General features: G+C 47.2%; 1 protein-coding gene across 1 annotated transcript in view; it reads right to left on the bottom strand.

Moving 5' to 3' along the window:
- The window catches only part of LOC103538042 (ubiquitin-conjugating enzyme E2 E1), a 44,425-nt gene extending 40,881 nt beyond the window's left edge, over positions 1–3,544 (bottom strand). Inside the window, exons 1-4 of the mRNA XM_030445965.1 lie at positions 3,347–3,544; positions 3,209–3,245; positions 2,584–2,648; positions 1,041–1,129 (exon numbers count right to left, since the gene is read on the bottom strand). Of these exons, the coding sequence (XP_030301825.1) occupies positions 1,041–1,129; positions 2,584–2,648; positions 3,209–3,245; positions 3,347–3,529 (374 nt within the window). The 5' untranslated portion in view covers positions 3,530–3,544. The remainder of the gene's footprint in view (positions 1–1,040; positions 1,130–2,583; positions 2,649–3,208; positions 3,246–3,346) is intronic.
- Between the last annotated feature and the right edge of the window lie 9,157 nt (positions 3,545–12,701).

Here is a 12,701-nt window from a genome sequence, read left to right as displayed (position 1 = left end):
ACATAAAACCCCAGTCACTTTTGACACCTACAGATACAACCTCTCTGTGTTACTTGGCAAAGCTGTTCAGTGAGATGGTTTACTATTCTTACTTTAGCATCGCAAGTTCACTTGAAAATTTCCATTTGTTAACTTAGCTCCCTGGAGCAGGATGGTGCTGAATTCAGAAGAAATAAGAAAAAGTAATATTTTATTTTTTTTTAAACTGAGTGACTACAAGAGTCTGTCCAGGTGAATAAGACTGACATAACTGTTCTGAAATTACTATTCTATGCAGGCATCTCTCCCCCATGTAGACATTATTCTTGGATAAAAATTATTTCATTCACCAAAAAAACAACTCACTCTGTGCTGTAAGCAAAAACTATTTTAGAGCAGAGTGTCCACAAGTGGACCCTGCTGTAGATTATTTATTCTACTGAACATCCAACCGTACACAGAAAATTCAATATAAGTGATGAGCAGACAGAACAACAGTAATATATTTGTTGGAAAAGATCTGAGGTCATATTATACCCCTTGCACTGTAGTGCACTCCCCCAGAGCAAGTAAACTCAGAACACTTCACAAATATTAATTAATCCCCAAAACAGTCCTGGAAAGAAAAAAGCCACTCTAGATCAATCCCAACCTACAGAGAGAGAAACTGATCTTGAAATGCAATGCCTTACATGCCAATCCTACACCATCCCAATAACTGATGCCAATGAGGAAAAAGGAAAAGACAGTGGAAATAACTAAGGGACAAAATAACAGCCCAGAGGAAAAAAAAACAAACCAAAAATGCAGGAAAATATTTGGGATGGAACAAAGGAAGAAGCAGGAAGAAAGGGCAGAGAGCAGTCAAGTTGGGCAGACACTTGCTGCATGGAGATGCTGAATAAAGTGAGAAAGCAGCAGCTTTGTGTGAAAAGGTTGATTGTAAGGGCTAGAGAAAAGGACTGGGAGTAGCAAGGGAGCCCGTGGGGGAATGGAGCAAAATAAAATGAGGAAGGAGTGAAGATGCAGCAAATCAGTGAGAAAACTGACTGCGGCCTCACCTCTTGGCACTGGTAGATAGCAGCTTAGAGTTTTTACTCATGCTGACTTTGCTTTCCTTCTTCTTAGGCGTGCTTGTCTCTTTCTCTGTCTGTTGGGTTGGAGGATGAAGATGAGGAGGAGCTGGTGCTGGCCCTTGAATCGTCATCCGACATAGCGACCCCCCACACACACCCCAACCTGGAGAGGAGACACCATGGGGTGTGGGAACAAACGTGAAACACAAACACACACAGGGAAAGGCCACTGACAGTCTCTCTCCGTGTCTGGGTCATGTTCCTTTTAAAGGGACCTCGTGTCTCGCTGTCCTCTTCAGACCCTACATTTGAAGCAGGAGGAGCAGCAGCCTCCCCACGCTAGTAACACCAAAGAGAAGAGGTAAAGGGACTTCTAAGCTTCCTCTCAGAGAGCAAGTGTGAAATAAGAGACTGGAACAAGGACAACTGCGAGGATCAGGGGAAGCTAAGAGCAATTCCTTCTAATCTCCCCCAAACTGCACACACAAGAAGCCATCACCACCCACCACTATCCAGCCTAGGGGCGTAGGAGATAAAAATGGAACCGCTCTGGTCCCTTGGGTTCCCGGGAGGCACGTGGGGGAGGTGGGAAGGGACAGGACCAGGGCGGGGGGGTGACTGTCACCAGCACTAAAATGGAAGTGGGGCATCACTGGCAACAGGGGGAGAGCCCAAAGGAGGATCCGTGACCTGTGGTGGGGAACCCCCTGCCTGCTGGATAATCCCTGCCTGCTGGATCGGGTGTTGGGTGAGGGGGGTGGAGACTGGACGGGGGGGAAATGAAGGGAACAGCTAAACTGGGAGTAGGGTGCACAGAGGGAACCCACCGAGGCCCCTGTGCCGAGAGGCGTTCCAGCTAAGGGGGAAGGGAACAGAGGGTCTGTGCTGGGGGTGCGGGCGGGGAGGGAAGGAAAAAAGGGCCAGGGCCTACAAGGGGTGAGAGCAGAGGGCCTGGAGAGGCCGTGGGCAGCGAGGGGGGCAGCAGGGTGCCGGGGGGAGGAAGCCCAGTTTCGTGAGGGCACCTCGGAGCAGCGGAGGAGGGAGAGCACGGTGGGCTACAGAGGGCAGGTCCGCACCCGAGAGGGGAGAGAAACCGTCGGAGGGATAGGGAGGCTGGCAGGGCACCCCGGGAGAGTTAGGGGGGAGCAAGGGGGGCAGCCGCGGGCCCGGGGCGAGTGGCGGGGGGGGGAGCCGCGGGCCGGGGGGTCGGTACACAGCCGCCTCCCTCCCAGGGCCACCGACCCCGGGGAGCTCCCCTGTTCCCACCGGGCCGCCCCGCTGCCTCCCCTCCGCCGGACGAAAGCCGAGGGCAGAGGGGGGCTCGGCCGGGCTCCCCCGGCCGCGGGCCCGCAGGGCCGGGCGGCGAGGGGCCGGGGGACAGCGGTACCTGACAGCCCCGAGAGCGATCCCCCTGCCCCGCCGGCTCCGCCGCCTCCCTCCCCATCGTCGGGCCGCGGCCGGCCCTGCCCCTCGCCCCTGCCCCCGGGGCTAGCGGGGAGGGTCGGTGGGGGGTGCCCCGTCCCCCTACCTCTCCCTTTGTGTCTGGCTGCTCCTCCTCGGTGCGGCTGGGCCTGGCCACTCGTGTCTCTCTCGCTGGGAGAGAAGCGGAAGTGCTGCAACAGCAACTATTAAACAGGCAATGGCTTCCCCGACTGCCTCCCCCCGCCCAGCGGGGCTGGGGGGCGGCGGGGCCGGGGAGCCACTCACCGCCGCCTCGGGCGGAGCGGGCTCCGGAGGAGGGGGAGGCGTAGGCGGCGAAGCCCCCGCTCCGGGGCTTGAAAGGGGGGATCCCGGCAGCCACAGTCCCCCGTGTCGTGTGTGTTTCCCCCCTCCCCGCTCCAGCGGGTGCTGGGGAAGGAAGAAAGGGGAGCTCGGAGGGGGACGTGAGTTTTTAATGGAGACCCTTTGGAAAGTAATCCGCAGGGGTGTGCAGGGGGAGGGATAAACGCCCTCCCCGGCTCTGCTGCTGCTTCCGTGAGGGAGCCCCACAGGAACACGGTCGAGGCAGGTGACTAGGAAAGGGGGCAAGCTCCTGGGCTGCTTTTTTTAAAAAAGGCTGAGAGGGGATTATTAATAAGGCTTGGCCGGGGCGCTGCTTGCTTTCCTTTTATTCTTACAACTGTTACAACCCCAAAGGTTTTCCCCCGCCTCACCTGCTTTGTCCCTCCGGCAACAGCAGCAACTTCTCACCTGTCTCAGTTGGAAAGGGATGGGGGGGAAGAGCCCAGCCCAAAGCCCCCCTCCCCTCAACAAGCTAAAAGGGTTCCCCCGGCAGTTCTCCCGTCTCTCACCTGTTTCAGCCCTAAAGCAGCTGCTGTGTCCTCCCTTCCCTCCCCCGGCTCAGCCCTGAACCAGCAGAAGGAGCAGTCGCTTCCCACTCGCCCTCGCACGGAGTTCAGGATTCCATTGTCCCCCACACTGCACTTGGTGACATCACTGACACACAAAGAAGGGGCACTACTTCGTGATGTCATCAACGCATGCTGGGAGAGAAAACAAAATCCTGGGCTTGGGGCTTGACAGCGACGGCACGAAAAACCTCTTTCAATTTTCCAAAGGTAAAAGTATTAGGGATTTTTTTTTTCCCTTTCTTCCACGAGTCCCCTGTTGGGTTGCCCGTCTGCGGAAAAAGCACAGCGGCGTTCAGCCGCCTGGACGGCTGGCGTGTTGTATTTGAGAGGCGTTTTACTCTTCTCCCCGAAATCTTTGCTGTCGATCTCCCTCTCACTCCCTCGTCCACCCAACGGAGAGCAGTGATTTGGCCAGAGCGACCTGGTACCCCCAGCCCAGGCAGCAGGGAGCAGCCCGGTGTCTGCTGCGGCTCTTCCAAGAAGTGCCGGACCCACTCGTGAAGGGACAATAGGGACCAACAGCACTCCCACCGACCTCACCCGGGGCAAATTTGGCTCGGTGCCCCTAGTTTCCACAGCCTGTCGCGGGATCGCCTATCGAATTACTTGGTATCGTCCAGTGGCCGAAAACACAATGACTGCCATCACCGCACACCACGACACTGAGTGGGAGTTTCGTTCTCAGCCTTCCTCCCGCGGGAGGACCCCGAGGTGACCCGTGGGCAGGCACCCACACGGCTGCTGCCTCGACGTAACGCTGTTGCGACATGACGCCTTAGAACTCCCGGGGGTTCAACTACAAAACCGAGGCCGCCGGAGCGGCTGTGGATGAAGGAGCATCCCGGACGCGCTCCTAGGAGGAACATCCCGGAGCTGGACACCTTCGCCCCATGGCGACGGCGGAGGCGGGGGGCAGGCGAGGATGGCTCCTCCCGCAGCCCCGGCTTCCCGTCCCGCGGTGCCAGGCGCTGCCCACTCCCGGGAGCTGCCGCAGGGCCACGGCTTGGCGCTCTGCCCGGTCCCGCACGGCAAGATGGCCCCAGCGGGCAGATGTTGGGCGCCCTGAGGGCTCTGCGGGCCGAGGGGCCGGGGACACCTTGCTGAGCCCCCGCGGCTAGCGGGCCTTGCCCGGGTACTGCCTTCCGGGGACGGAGCGTGTGAAGGGGACAGTCCCCTGTGGTGACCCGCTCCGGGAGGACTCTGTCCTTCATCAAGGGCGCACACTTGAGCGGAGACAAAAAACCTGAAGGCTGAGTCGGGGTAATGGATGAGTCAGGTAATGGATGCCCGCGGGTTCTTCTGGAGGCACTTGGAACCTGAAGAAAAGAGGCATTGAGGCCAGGTGGAATCAGGACTACCCGGGGATGCTGAGCCCCAGGGGGACACTGGGCCTGGGGTGGGACAACATCTTCCTGCTTTTGTAACTTGCCACAAGGATCTGATTATGGCACTGATCTTTCACCATTTATAGCCAGTAATCGAGCCAGAAGTAACCCTAGGATGGGACACCTGAGCAAAGACACCCTTTCCTTTGGTCACCTTCTCTTCTGGTTCCTTGGACCTCTGCATTTGCTGCTTTTGCCCCCATTTTTTTCTTTTTTTCTGCACACATCTCAGCAGCACCTCATTTCACCTGGATTAATCCCCAAACAACCTACACTCCCTGCAGATTTGCAGTCTTTGTGTGGTTAACCAGTTCATTGACATTTTAGAATGTTTTGTTTGTTAGTTTTTGCTTGTTTTTTGGTTTTTTTTTTTTTTGTTTGTTTGGGGGTTTTGTATTTTGTTTTGTTCTTTTTGTTTGGTTTGGTTGGTTGGGGTTTTTTTTGCTTCACCCATCTCTTCAGTCTTCACTATCTCTGGTTCTCTGTGTTAGGCCTTGGTGAATTGTCCTCCAAAAGCAGCTTGCTAATGTAGACAGCTTGTCCAGTTTGACCTATGGGAATGACACTTGAGGAGACATGTTCATCCTTCCCTCCAGTAGCTGTAAAGCTTTGGCATTCTCACCACTGCCAGTGGCCTTGAGGGCACAAAATAAATGTGATGAAATCTAGCATTTAGATAAAGGTGGGTGACCTGAGCACTTGGTGCTCCTAGTTGACTAAAAGGGGGCAGAATTCAGCTCCTATATACTTAATATCCATCCAGCTGCTCTATTTACGTCCTCTAGACTAACCCAGGGGGCTGTGAATGATAGGACTGGTGTATGGTGCTACTTGCCAGTGACAAATAAAAGAGATGGGAGGACATAGAGGTGGCCAGGCTTCACAGATTTCACCTGCCTATGGAACAACTTTTTAAAAGCAGAAAATTTTCACATTTACCACAAACAAAACCTCCAGCCTTTTCCTGTCATCACGGAAACCTGCACAAAAATCAAACGAGCCAATGATATTTAATAATGAAAGCTGTCCCTGTCTGTAACAGGGGCAGGGAAAACATAAGATTTGTACAGAATCACACACACCTTTTCCTTTATTACGGTATTAACCTTTGGTAGGGGTTTATCTGTTGCCTAACCTTTTCTGCTGACACAATCCTTGCTAGCCCTGTTCAAAGTAATAATACGATAACCAGCAGCAGAGTTTATTTACTTTGAAGCCTACCCAAAAATGCATTTGCTGAAAGCAACTAGTAATATCATCACTTGAGCAGCTGTTACAGTGGCAACACCCATTTAGTGACACCTCCTAGGTCATGGCTCTGATGTGGCCATGGGCTGTTCTCCTGTATTAGCCCTCTCATAGCCCTGGAGAGAGAGGAGCCAAGAAGTTGACTTCTGTGACCAGAAACACATTTGCAGCTTGCTTTGGTTCCACCCATGGTTGTCCTCCCAGCCCTGCATGGGCACTGAAGAACTGGAAAAAACTACAGAACATGATCTTTTTTTCAGGCAAGCAGGAGAACTAGCTCCTCTAATGCAATCTCTTCCCACCTTGGGAGTTTTGATAAACCTTCACCTATCTGCTTCTATTTCTTTTCTGCAAAGTGTGTGCACTTTATCAGGAGAGCTTTCCTTCTTATCAGTGCTTCCTCTCGCTGTCTGTGTACTACTTTTTTTTTTTTTTTTCTTCTTTTTGGCCAGGATGTGCAAAGGACTTGCTGAAGAAAACTGACCCAGATTATTAATTTTTCCCTGTGCCCCAAGCTTTTTTAATTCGATGGCACTAGCTCAGTGTAACAACTGAATAGGATTAGTCACTTTTCCCTCTGGATCGAGTTTGGAGGAGGCTGCAAAGCTAGATGACTAGAACTGAGTTGCCTTTGGGGCTTTGATCTTAATTCAGACAGAAGCTAGCCAATTCATATCATTCTGAGCCTCCTGTTAAAGGAAGGTGACTGGGATTAGTCTCTTTTACTGTCTTAGCCCCAGCTATATTTCAGCATTATTCCTGGCTGGTCTGGTTTGGGTCCGAGCTAAAGCCCCTTGTATTTCCAGCAATTCCAGTGGGGTCTGCATCAGGCCTATTGTGGGGGGCAGGAAAGAAATGATGGTCTGTTTAGCTTCCTAATGTCAGCTCACTGCTAATGTCACACTTGTAAGTGACAGCATCAAAGCTAGAAACATGCTGATATCTCAGACAGTCCTCTGATGACACACTTTGTCCTTTTGTATGACCCTGTGGTACAAGGTGAGGTAGGAAGAAAAGCTATGACAAGCTCATATACACAGCTATTTGAATAAAGCTAGGCAGAAACTCTGAATTGGGCCAAAGAGGAAGGAACTGCATTGAAATGAGAGAAAATGTAGCAGAGAAAACAAAAGTGTCTCATGATGTGGTGTAAAGGCAGTGAATTTCAGGCTCACCCTTCAGTTTCCTGCTCACAACTCTCTTGCCATAAATTAATGATGCAGTCCAACTTCCCTGATGTAGTTTTGTCACACAATGCAGCTCTTAGTCCTTGTATTATTTTTTTTTCAATTCCTTATAGAAGAATGAAAGTGTCTGTAAGTACTAAAAGACTTATTTCCTCTCCTTTTAGTCCATTGCTGAAGAGACCTAGTTGTGGAAGGAAAAGTTTAGTCTCATCATCAGACCCCCACATCATCAGTAGCTATTTGCTACTTGGTTTTGTTTCCTACCAGTCCTCAGAGACTTCTGAAGGCCTTGCTGAGAGACTGCTGTGGGGGTAGCAAGACATGTTTTGGCTTTATTAAAATCCTGGCTGAACTCCCACGGATGTGAAGAGTGCCTGGCAATTAATACCAAAAGCTTAAGCAGAGAAGTACAGCTGCATATAACTTTACAATCTCTTCTACCTCTACTGTACTGCTTTTATGCCTTTCCTGGTATATGGTCTCGTTCATTTTGGTAACTGAAAAACTGAAGATGCTTAGATCAATTCAGTTTCACAGCATCATAAGAAGTTTCATGAGATATATATCTCCAGGGTTTTCTGCCTTCCTTCCAGGTGATGAGATTGAACCTTAAAATTGCTTTACCTTGAAGAGACAATGATTCACTGCTTTCCCAGTTTGCCCTATCTATAGCTAGTACTTAGTGATCAGGACTGAGAGATACATTGGTGCTTTCACTATATCTCTATATCTCCAGCAGTCACTTCATATTTCTGATTCTCATTTTCCCTCTTGTAAAAGAAGAGAATGATGTTATTCAGGAATTAGACTGGAAATGTAAATAGAGGTGCTCATACAGAGTTCACCCCCAACCACTCATTTAGATTCTCCTGTCCCTTCCTTTTTGTGCCTGATGGATCTGCTTTTCTGCAGAATGCTGCCTCCCCAGCGGTCTCTCTGCTTCCTTTGGGCTTTGCAGTAACTGTCTCTGCTTTTCTTCTCTGTCTCTGTGGCTCACAGGCTCCCTGGATTGCTGAATTCCAAATTCCTTGACTGTTTCTCTCTGCCACTGCATGCTCCTTGTTTCCTGTTCTTGCCTCTTTTTGAGTTTACAGACTGCTGCTTTCTTGGTTGTCGTCAGCTTTCCATTTCTACATACCACTTTTCCTTGGCAGTGGTATTCAGATCCTGAAGCAACCCAGAGAGTGATTATGCTAGATTAAGCAGAAAATGAACTGCCATTAATGGGTCCTGCCCTTGGAAAGCTCCCAGGGCAATGGCATTCCTGTTGCCAAGAACCCTGGGAGAGGTGAAAGGTGTTGGCCAATATGACCAAGACAAAAAGATTCTTGGAGACAATGGGTTAAACAGCAGCAGATGCACTCCTTTTGTCACTCTTCTCTTGCTAACTTGTGGGAAATCCCACCTTGACATTTGAACTTGTGTTTATGTTTTATTTGTCACCACCAAATGGCCAATGGTCATGGCTACTATGGGACCACATGAATACTTGAAGCTTTCCACTACAGCAATAATTCATTAGGCTGCAACATTCCTATGCTGGCATAATGCCCAGGAAAAGCCAGTTTAAAAGACTGTTTTGCCAGCACAGGTGGCAACCCCTGAGGTTGTGTTTTGCCTGCACAGCTATCCCAAGATCTTTTTCTGGTTTAAGGTTAATCTCAGAGTGCTTCTGTCTTGCAACAGGATAGTCAGGACTGAGGATGGCTTATTAATAGTGTACACTCACAGTTTATGCCTCTCCTTCGTAGGGCACTTTGATAAATTCAGCTGAAGACAGAATTTCTCATACAGTCAGCAGAATGTTGCAGGTGGACCATAGACTCTGAAGGTGTACCCTGGAAAATCACTCATTGTGGAGGTACAGATCCACGATAAGACACATAAGATGTCAGTCAACTGCACTGAATGTGCTATTGGAAAACTCAGCAAAAAATGGACAAAGTAATTTTCCTAGGATCTGAGACAAAGAGGTTTCTCAACATATAATAGTACTTACACCTACAGTCCTTTCTTTCTGCCCTTTCAGATATTTCTCAGTGTCACAGTATGTGTCACTCTGGCTCAGATGGGTTAGTACAAGAAAATCTTCTTTTCTCGCTCATACACAGAATTGGTAATATTCTTATTCTAGTTTATTCTTTCTACTAAAAAAAAAAGAGTGATTCCCTGTGTGCTCCAATTCTGTGGATCTGTAAATCCATGTGGGGAAAAAAAAATCCACATGTCCTAACTTCTCAGAAAATGTATTTAGTGAGGATTTCAATTGAGTCTTTCAACCTCTGCCTCCTCATCTAACAAAGGTTCTTCTCAACAGAGAAGGATCAGGAGAGGTGTTCAGGGCTCAGTAATTTCACTCTGTGGCTTGACTACAGTTCAAGACTTCAATGGTCTTCAACTGCAATTTTTCTCCCCAGGCCTTCTTATTATTAGAGCCCTTCAAAAGGAAGCAATAGAATCACTCAGACTTTTACAGATCCCTGATGCTGCATTCTTGACAAACCAGTGTATAGCACTTCTTTTCTTCTTTTTTTTGTCTGACCAGCACATGGAAGCAAAGAATAGAACATGTATCTGATTGTTAACCATCACTTATATTTGACACGTGAATCATACATTTTTCATATTTATTGGAGAATAAAGCATTCTTCCTTTCCCACATAAAGTTCATGGCTATTATTTGTGTAATAGTACACAAAAAGGTGTGTACTATTAAAAATGCCAGCATTAGAGAACCCTTCATTTCAAGATTTCTTAAACACCATTATTTCTCTATATTTTTTTTCCTGTTATAGGTCATGGTAACTGTCAGGTTCTGCCAAAGGTTATAGAAATGATCACAGCGTGGGGAAAAACTTCACACATAGTATTTTTGCATTATCCTTTCTTACATTCATGAGTACAAAACTCCCCTGTAGCATCTTTGGCAATAGCTTACATGGAAATAAAATCTTAAGTAACCTAAACATTTTTGAAGCCCCATAAATGATTTTTTTCCCCCTGTTGTGTTCCCATTCAATAACAAAGGTGTCTTTGAAATGTGGCTTCTTGCTAAGCTGTTGAATGTCATGTCTGTGGCCTGAAGGATAGATAGATACTTCAGGCTTTCGCCACACAGGCACATTTTACCCTTCACATCAGTGCAACTATACCAATGTGGTAAAACAAGCATAACCCTACCTGTGAACTCCAGTCCCAACGTAAAAATATTGTCCCTAGTTCAACAAAAACTCTTTCCAGAGCAATAGAGGTCAAAATTGGAAAAAGACTCACCCCACAACTGGAAAGAGTGTTCACATGAGGAACTAGACTAGTATAATTATATAATATTACATAATATAATAACCTAATTTGTTGCACAGACATGCTTTGGGAAACTTTATCCATGGTGTAACAAAGTTGCTCTGCCAGTCTTTTGATTCAATGTTTCCATTGACTTAGAACTGAAACAGGAGGACCTTGCTTTGATGCTGCATTTGCCATCCTTTCCCAGAACTCACTGCACCGTTTTCTCCCCCTTTGGCTTTTCCTTTTCTTACCCTTTCCACATAGCCTGAAGCAGTGACTTTCTCCATATTTGTCTGGCCATGAGCTCTGCTTCTTTTTTATAATTTCCACTTTTTTCTTCTTTACATGCTTCCTTTTTTCTAGCTTTTCCTAACACTGAGCAAGCGATTCCCTGAATTTTTGCTGGTGTGTCCAGTCAGCCAGGTTTGGTTTTGTTTTTTTTTTATTTTCCCTCCCATCTTCTCTAGGCATACAAAATGGACACTTAGTTCTTTATTTCGCTCCCTTCCAGGTGGCATAGTGGCTACTTTTCTAGCAAATGCCACTACATTATTTCTGCCTCCTTTCCTGCTTCTTCCAGGCTTGCAGGTTGCTCCTTGAAATGCTGTGCAAACAGCCCTGGAAGAAACTTTCTTTTACCAGACCAGTGACACAGCAAATGCTCTACAGCCTCACTGCTTGAGAGTGGTCTGCAGTTTGAGAGCCACTACCTAAGTTACATCAGTTGGCATCACAAAAATAGAGGTCCTCTGGACATGGCCTTTTCCTTCTTATAGCATGACTGGGCTTTAGGCATGGCCACAATGTGAACAAGTCACAACAACATAGCAGCAGAAATTTAATTCCTGTTTTGAGAGTTGTAACTTATTTTTTCTGAACAATACCCCAAGTTAAAAAAAATATTTTTAAAGAACTAAATTTAGCAGGATGTCTACCAGCCTAGAGACACATGGCTGGTAAGAATCCAGTCATGTTTATCTTCTTAAAGCAAATCAGAAGGTTGTACCTCCTATACTGAATGAAATTTCCAAGCTGTCCTTAGAACTGCACAGTGAGTTGCACTTTGAGTGGCAATCATACGGCACCCTGGAAGAATTTCTTTGCAAAACTGAAACTGAAAAAAAAAAAAAGTACACTGAACAACAGATGTCAAGAATGCTTTTTAACCAGGAATACCCAGGAAGAGAGAGAACAAAAATCTTTCTAGTTGCTCTTTGAAAATTTGCACACAAATAGCTGTGTCCTCGAAAATGAGATTTGCATTTCAAATCTCAGAATTTATGTATTGGAACTACAAAATACAGGCAGTCTTTACAGAAAGGGCACGAAAGTCATATCAATAAGATTTTTTAAAAATAGCTAATAATGGAATGGAACATTGCAATTTTTTTCTAGGAAATTGTTGGCAAGAAAGTTGGAGATTTTTCAAATAGCAAGGACAGGACTAACACCCTTCCAATGCCACTTCTAAATTGTGCCCTTTTTTTGTTTGTTTAAAACATCTGCCAACCTCAAAAGATTTTTTTTTTTTTTTTTTTTTGATGTCATAGGAAGATATCACTCACCCTTCTAAATATGCAGTGTCACACAGGACGAACAACAAAGTACAATCACCTACAGTCTGTTAAACTCTGGTTTCATTTACCAGGACAGTATTTTACCAGTTTACCTTTCATTTAAACTCATCATGCACTGACTGATGAAGTCAATAAGATTTTTTCCAATAGTTTAATATGTTTCAAACCAAACCATTGGATAGGAGCAGATTTTTGGAAGGAGCTCGTTGGTGCAGGTGCTGCTGCTTTGTGCAACTCCAAGACTGCCATCAGGAGAATCCTTGAGTTGTCTTAATGCCTCTGCTGCATCTGTGTGCTGTGTTGTGCCCGTGTTACCCAGGTATTGTAGGTTTCTATAATTTAGCTGCCTTGATCTCCATTCAGTTATGTTTTTTCCCCTGCTGTGAAATATGATTTCCCTGTCTTCTAGTTTGTGTGCCATTGCCCCCCCCCCCTTCCCTCATTCTCTCTGCTTATCAGAAAAGCAAGAGAGAGGACAGTGTCACACCTGAATGATTTTTTTATAAGGCTGGGATATACTGTAGGTTTCACAATAAGGTAGCCTGGCCAATAGAGTTTGTATATATAGGTTTTTCAGTCTTGTTGCAGCTATGGGATTAGTTAGCACTAA

The sequence above is a fragment of the Calypte anna genome, chromosome 2 (genome assembly GCF_003957555.1).
Source record: "Calypte anna isolate BGI_N300 chromosome 2, bCalAnn1_v1.p, whole genome shotgun sequence".
In the NCBI taxonomy this organism is placed as follows: Eukaryota; Metazoa; Chordata; class Aves; order Apodiformes; family Trochilidae; genus Calypte; species Calypte anna.
This window is presented reverse-complemented; position numbering and strand designations above follow the sequence as displayed.